The sequence below is a fragment of the Lottia gigantea genome (assembly GCF_000327385.1).
Source record: "Lottia gigantea unplaced genomic scaffold LOTGIsca_3, whole genome shotgun sequence".
Lineage (NCBI taxonomy): Eukaryota > Metazoa > Mollusca > Gastropoda > Lottiidae > Lottia > Lottia gigantea.
In genome coordinates this window covers 3,779,740-3,788,123 of record NW_008708986.1, presented here as the reverse complement: position 1 = coordinate 3,788,123, position 8,384 = coordinate 3,779,740, and the positions used below count along the sequence as shown (strand labels likewise).

The 8,384-nt window shown below is 36.3% G+C and overlaps 1 protein-coding gene across 1 annotated transcript; it reads left to right on the top strand.

Moving 5' to 3' along the window:
• Positions 1–2,182: 2,182 nt before the first annotated feature.
• LOTGIDRAFT_153363 (hypothetical protein) lies at positions 2,183–3,478 on the top strand (the record flags this gene model as incomplete). Its single annotated transcript, XM_009057263.1, has 3 exons — positions 2,183–2,572; positions 3,338–3,420; positions 3,463–3,478. 3 exons carry the CDS (start codon positions 2,183–2,185, stop codon positions 3,476–3,478), a joined length of 489 nt encoding a protein of 162 aa, XP_009055511.1.
• Positions 3,479–8,384: the final 4,906 nt, after the last annotated feature.

Sequence of the window (8,384 nt, the reverse complement as noted above, 5' to 3'; positions counted from 1 at the left end):
CTTTATCAACCAGTGACGGAGGAAATATTTTGGAATATTTCAGAAAGTTAGAGGTTATTCCGGACACAGATTCTACGGAAAGTTTTATGCAATGGATAAAAGAGTATCTGGACTCTACTGGACACCATGGAACAGATGATGTTGAGGTACCTTTAGAAGCTAGAGATACTAGACCTAAGAGAACTAATCCTGTTTAGTTAGAGCTACCATCACAGACAGATACAGCAACCAAAGTTACTTACGACGAAACATGACCCTTCTGCTACACCAACTACCAGCTTACCAACTACTGGCTTACATCAGGTACAGCATACAACCTTATCAACGAACCTACCAAGGATTTCAACATTTTCAGGTGATCCAACAGCTAAGAATGATACGTCTTTTGATATATGGAAATTTGAGGTTCTCAGTTTATTACAGGATAGTAGGTATAGTGAAGAGTCGGTACGTATTGTTGGGTGAAGCCACTCAAAGGTGAAGCTGCACGAGTTGCTATGCATCTTGGTCATCAAGCATCAGTTAGGTTGCTGATTAAGAAATTGTCAACTCGATTTGGTCTTCTTGAGGAAGGTCAAAGTTTATTATCTAAATTCTACAGCGCCACTCAACAACCAGATGAATCTGTTTCCAGTTGGGCTTGTAAGTTGGAAGACTTGTTGAATAAAGCATTATTAGAAAATGAAATTGATAGGTTATCATTTGATTCCAGGTTAAGAAACAAATTTTGGAGTGGATTAAGATCAAATCATAAAGATAAGTCGGCACATAAATACTTTGACCATTTGTTGATTGAAGTTAGGAAAATAGAACAGGATTGTGGACTTCTTGCATCTACTTCTTCCAAACCCAAAGCTAGAGTAAACAGTGTGCAGAAACCAGACGATTCTCAAGACTCTGACCTAAGAGCAATGGTGGCTAGTTTAGCCAAATCGATGCAGGTACTACAGAAAAATGTCGAAGACATTCAGAAGAGAGACAGACCTCAAGCAACTAAATCAGATGCAAGAACATCATTAACCCCAAGACAGCTACCAACCTGTTATAGATGTGGACAGGAAGAGCACATAGCAGGAGGGTCTAGGATGCCGAAGAAACAACAGTGACTAGATGTCATTCCTGATGTACAGTTACCAGTCAAACATTCTAGTCGTTCAAAATGAAATAATACAAGTTGAAAGTGCTACAGGACATAATTTGCCGTATCTTGGTATCCCGAAAAGGATCCATAGTGACCAAGGTGCACGGTTTGAAGGAAAACTCATTAAGGAACTTTGTCGAATCACTGATATAGAGAAATCAAGGACCACCCCTTACCATCCTCAGGGCAATGGTTAATGTGAGCTCTTCAATAGGACTTTACTCAACATGTTGGGAACTCTTTACCCAGAGCAAAAGTCAGATTGAAAGACTTACATTGGTCCATTGGTTCATGCATACAACTGTACCAAGCACTCAACTACCAACTATTCGCCTTTTGAACTCATGTTTTGAAGAAAGCCTACCTTAGCTATAGACGTAGTACTTGGTTTAGTTAATGGTGACAAAGATATCAGAAATCCGAAAACCTACATCGATCAACTGAAGTCAAAACTTGAACACGCTTATGCAGCTGCATCAGAAGAAAAGATCAAAAGAGGCAAGAAGGGTATTATAAATATAATTTGAGAGCCAGGAGTAACCAATTGGAACCTGATGATATTGTTCTCGTGAGAAAAGTAGCGTTTGAGGGAAGGCATAAGATTTCAGACAAGTGGGAGGAAAAGCAATATCGGATTTTAAACCAACCAAATCCAAACATACCTGTGTATGCTGTAATCGCTGCTGATGGAACAGGTAGGAAAAGAACGTTGCACCGAAATCACTTACTCCCTATAGGTACTATTCCAGATCTGCCAACTAACACCACTACACAAGAAAGAACAACCAGACCAAACAGGACAACTAGACAGAATGCACAAGTTACAGACGATGAATCAGACACTGATAAAAGTGTACATGAACCAGATTACGTGGTGGATCGGGTAAGTTTCTTGCCTGCTGCTAGCCACACAGAAGTTGCTGGTGAAAATGAGGATGATGAGGTATTTCCAGTTCCTGATGTTCAAGAAGCACAGCAAGGTGAATTAGAGAGGCCAGAATCACCAGGATTGGAAAACTCATCTCGAATCGAATCGTATCAATGGAAGATTTATCAGGTAGGACTACTTTAGCTTTGCCAAGTGATGAATTTCGTGCAATTGAGCAACCAACAGACATAATTACAGAACCTTCCAAAGATAACGCTCCTGGTGATAACATTGTGGAAGATTTAGCTCTTGTTAACCCTGAAAATGATGTTACTGAATCGGAATTACCACCTGTACCACCAGCTGAACTTGAAGTACGACCAACTCGATTGAGACAACCTCCTCAATGGGTTCAAAGCGGTGAGTATATCCTGTCTCAGCAACCAGTTAACTTTTCTACCAGTCAAAGGAGGACAGAGTTAGCACGTTCCTTGTTACCTGCAGATTTTTCAACTTTAGCTCCTGACAGGGTGCGAGTGGTTTGGAGATGCTACCCACCCTGTGTAAGTCATTATTCCCTGAGGAATTTAATAATTAGAATAATAAATGTTGTGGACAATTTTTCTTAAACGGGGGGAATAGAGGCAATATATTTTAATTGTAAATATTATTTATTTTAGCCAGATATTATTTTTACTAACATACTGTAATCACTTTTCAATTTCAGATCAACTGAGTGAACTCTTCCTTTCTTCACTCACTCATGCTTATTTCTTCTCATTTTTTTCTTTCTCTCCCTCTCCATTGGTCTGTCCTTAGTTTCACCTTTGTGTATATTGGTTACCCCTGGATTGTGACTATTTCCTATAGTTTTGTTTTAATTAATTTTATATATTTCAAAGTGGAAGGTGTTTCAACTCCCTTATTGAAATATAGAAAGATCCTTCAATGATTTAAATTTGTATTTTTCATTTCAATTTGGAAATCATTGTGTCTAAGGATTTATTAGTATATTTGGTAAGTTAATCTTATTTGGTATTCCTCTTTTTGTTGTTTATTTTGTTAATAGGTTATATTGGCCAATTTCATTGTCAAGTGGTAGCCATTTTGGATCTATATACATATGGGTTTCTGTTTTTGCATTAGGTACATTTTTATATAGCATTACATTCATCACAGTAATTTCCTTAAACTTACATATCACATTTTATTCCTTTTAGACTAGACCTCAATTGTTGAATTCAAGCCTTTAGCTTGATTGACTCCTTTTTGCTTAGGGTAAGTCTTTTTGCATTTTTGTATATAATTGTATTATATTTTGTTTTAAGACTGTTTGTATAGTTAATATTTCTAGTTATTACTTTAATAACAAGATCAAGGAAAATAGTTGTATTATAGGGTTTATATTCAGGTATTATTGTAGTAATTAATATTCTTCTTTTGAATATTTCAGGTTTTTTTTTTGTTAAGTAATAAAGTTTTATCAACCAATTTGGATGTGTGGTTAATTAGCTTACCCTAATTCCTGACCACCCATTTCATATATAACAGTGTGTCATAAAAAGACGACTCATATTTTTAATTTTCAAACGCAGATAATTCTGGACACACATGGATTTAAAGACCCAAATGTCGATGGTGAGCGGTGAATACTATTACTGATTGGCTTAGCTAAACAAAACATTTTGTTTCTAAGACTATAGTATGATTTACACCAATCTTCAGTGCAACATTCTCCAGCATTGAGTTAATAAGTTCTTGCTTGAGATCCAGCATATAATGGAAACTGGATGCTAGAGAATATTAGAGGAATTATCCCAAGTATTATTAGAAACATACTTGGGTGTTGAGGACGGGTAGCAAATGAAATGATTAAAGAGTGACAATCCTAGGATTTATACATTTTCCACTGAAACGTTGGAAGTATTCTCAAAGCAATTTTCCCGAATGCAAAATACTTTCCTTAAACTCAAGAAATGCCTGTCTCTTCATGTCTGGTTAAATACAAGCCTATTTTTTTTCTATCGTGCATTATTTTATTTACATGTGCTAAATTAAAATTGGTGTCCTTTTCCAGTTGTTCTTGAGTTTTTTATTTACAAATGAGTTCTCGTTTTCTTTCTTTACATAGAATAGCCGAATAATCCTTACAAATTTTGCCCAAACGCCATTTGTACAATGTTGTGTTAGTGATTTGTCAGTATAAACACGATCAAGTCTCCCAGAACCAGCTGAGTTAAGTTAGGTGTACATGTATATACATTTTGTGGGGTGTTGCTCTCTAAAAATATCTACAAGTGCTAAGAGTGTTTTTTGTGCTTTTATTTACAGTGAATTAAAAGTTGGTTTCATTTTGTAGCTGGTGTATTTTTTCATTTTTAATAAGATTGGTCTCTTGTAGGCAAATAATATTAGAACTACGAAACTGTACGGGAACTAGACCGATTTTGTGTTTAAAATGTCTATTTACATTTAAGGTGCAAATGTGCATTTTTTTAAAATATTTGTAATTTATTTATTTACAGATATATGTACAATTAAAGTTTAGTAAGAAGTTAAAATAATCTCACAGGTAGTTTTAGTATCACAGTTAGCACTTTATCACTGTAATCACAAATGGGAGATAATAACAAGGAGAATAATATAAAGGAAACTCAAGGGTAAGCACTGAAAGGGTCAGTCATACACAAAGAGAAATATGCACATACAGTGATACAGATATATTATCAATTGTCACCGGATACCACCTTTTGATTCGGTGGTTTATTGATAGGGAATGGGATTACCCGCCTGACCACACAGAGCTGGTTTCGGGGTTACACTCGACTTGTATTGATGCACTGAGATGTCAGTAATTTTATCAAGTCCGCCAGGACGGAGGGCATTCGTCCTCGATACAATTGTTGGGGGCTCGAGGCATTTCTCCTCCTCTCCTCTATCTGAAAGCTTAATTCATTAGTGAGGGCATCCTTTCCGCTATCTGAGGAGCTTCCTGAGGAGTAGCTATTCCAATCTGAGTCGCTGCTTTCACCAGCGGAGTCTTTCTCAGGATCTGATCTTACCCTCTCTACTTGTTCATTCGGGCAGTTACTGGCATGATGGCCATATTGTTGGCAAGTATAACATTTTTGGTTCGGTGCCTCTTGCCCTTCGTATTTGACACCTAGTTTCCATCCTTGGATATAGATGGTGGAGAAACGGACTTTTTGATTTTGCTTGTTTTGATGTATCGGATACTTTTTGCGATCCGGCAGCCCACATTGGGCTGTCACAATGTTGTTGCATTTTTGTCAAAATGTATTTGTCGTCCAATTCAAATGGAGCTCCAAAGATAATAATTGTTATGAATTGGGCAATATGGGGGTCGGGGTACAATGTTTCTACATATTCAATTACGTAGTCTAGGTCAAAATATGATGTGTTCAGTGATTTAAATTCTAATATTTACGCGTCTTCCTTACTAGGATTTTTCCTTGCCCAATGTTTTGAAAACAGCTCGTTGGCATATGTCCACACCTCTTTCCTTAATAATGCGTAAAAATTTCGTAGAGTTTGGTTACTTTGCATGGCAATGTTGATCATCATCGATGATATTTTTTTTTATGAACTTAATATATAGTCAGCTGTATTATTATGATGACTAAAGAATTAAACTCAGGAATTGAGTTGATACACTACTTAGTTTCTCTACATAAAAACCAAAATACTTCAGACGCTGTTTAGGATCAAGAGAACATTTGCTGAGGTAATGTTTAATCAAGACTAGTTAAGATTTGGAGTAACACATTAGCTATTCTATTTTCTTGAGTGAAACCTTGTTCATTTACTAAAGATGAAACCGCCAACCTATCGTGAATATAAAACGAGTTTTACATAGAATACTCTCTAAGGTAAGCGGTTACACATAGTCCTATAGACTTGTATATAAAAGCAGACGCTTTCGAACCAAATGGATTAGTAATCTAAACCATGACAAAACCCTAAATTGAATGTCAAAATATGTCTGGTATGCATCAGTCGGTTTACTCCCATTACTCATAATTCCCATTTATAGTTTATATATCGTCACCTTGCTAAAATAATTGCCTAAGTCACTTTTTGACGATATTGATATTTTCGCCTAATTCAACAGTTCATGATGCTGGCCACATTCTAGTATAATTGACAAAGCCCTACATTGATAATATCATGGCGTTTTGCCCATTTAGTATAATTGCCCAAGTCAGGTTTGTGACTTAGACAATTTCATATGTTGCCTAAGTCAGGAAAATGTGACTTAGGCAATTTTATTAGCTTACAAGATGGCCGCACGTGTTTCAAGACTAAAGAAAAACATCCCTGCAAATGAAGTTATTTCCATGATAGAAGATTCCTTCCCTCTTGGTAAGTTGTCAACTTTACATTTGAGTGTTACCTACCTAAAGTGTTTATCATATGACAAAATATAGGACTACCAAAGAGCTAGGTTATCATAAATATTATTTATAATTTCTGAAATCAGTAAATACCTATAGTATAATTGGGACAGTCCAAGCAGATCAGTAGATGACTAATGAACACATTGAATAATCTGACTTTAACTCAGCATTCGTTTGATCATATTATTAAGTTACTCCGCTTTCTACAGTTGCTATTGTGTTTGTTTGATATATTCATGTCTTTGCAACCCCAATTTCGTTTAATGTTAACTGGCTTCAGTCATTTCTTGTTAAATACATAAAACTTCATCAAAATAATACCCCTTATAGAAATTGCTGGTCCACAAGAAGTAGAGGCAAAGTGCAAGTAAGTTGATACAGTTACACATATTTTGCCATTCTGATATTCTATAATTTAGAGATGAAAATGAAATTGAAAATAAGATTTATACATTATATTTCAGTGTAATTTTAAAGGTCAATAGGAAAAATATTCATACATTATATTTCAGTGTATATTTGATAGTTATGTATATGGGAAGAACAGACATAATTACATACTGGTAATGAAATGTTCAGCACTGTGTCAGACGTATGGCCACCACAGACAAATACTATCCGATTTCACCACCTCATATCGACCACGTTAAACCAGACAGCAACGAGACGAAATTCAAGAGTTCCCTACGAAAATGAGAAGAAGATGTTCCCATTCGGACACTCAACAACAACGAACAACGAACAACGAAAGAGAGAACATTCCTCAACTACCATCCTACCCCAGTATGAATGGTCCCCTTTGTCGCCAGCGCCAGGAGACAATGCCATCATTGCCTATTGATGGGGACAGGTGCCTTCTTAATGATGATACCACCGAAAACAAGATCATAGCTTCGCCACTGACTGGCAACTTCAAGCGCCTTACAACCCAGCTTGCTCCAAGTAATGAATGTTATTGCCTGTACAATCGTCTTGGTGTCATTTAACCGGGTAAGTCTGTGTATATATTACCAGAGATTAAAGATGCATTGGACCATAAATTATTCATTATGAGTAATGAGAACACACCGATCAGTCAACTTAACATGATCATAGTCAGTTTTCATGTCACATATATGCACCTTTATCAACCCTTTCCTTTTGGAAATTGTTCATTTTCATTAAACAATGTAAAAATACAAAAAAATTATTTCGAAAAAATGTCAATCAATGGTAACAAAGATTTCTTTAAAAGAGTGCTTTTATTCATTTCATGTATTATTTTGCTCATTTAATATCGGTACCCATGTCGGTCAGCCATTCGTCCGTTCACAAATTCTCGTAAACACATAAGATAATTCTTTGCGGATTTTGATGAAACTTGGTCCGAATAGTGGACGAACGGAAGGAACACTCGTTAATGAAAGAAAGATTGAATGCCAGTGGTTTCATTCTTGAAACTTTTAACAATGATGAAAAGGCCAAATGGAGCCACAAATATCTCCCAAGTTGTGTGTTATTTTTGGACATAATACATGTTATGTATATCCAAATGAAATGCATGATTTTGTAACCTGAAAGAGAACAGTTACAGATAGCAATGCCTATGGAGTTATCTATAGAGTATCTATAATAATTGACTGATGCTTTTATTGACAGTCCATCTAATCTATTAGCTAGATCAGAGCTATGAGCTGTCAATTAGATAAGGTGGTCGAGTATCAGACACATATTTGACTGAAGACATTGGTATGCTATAGACACTTTTTCCTGGAGCTATAGTTTTAGCCGATCGTGGGGTTAACATTACGGAAAGTGTGGGATTTCAGTGTGCTTAAGCGAAAAACCATGTTTTCACTATAGGAAAAAAGCAACTATCACCGTTAGAGCTGGAAGCCGGCTGCGGCCATATCTACTCTCGACTTCTCGCCCACCCTCGCTTTCTCGCCTTTTTCCTCGCCTTTTTTTTTACCCTCGA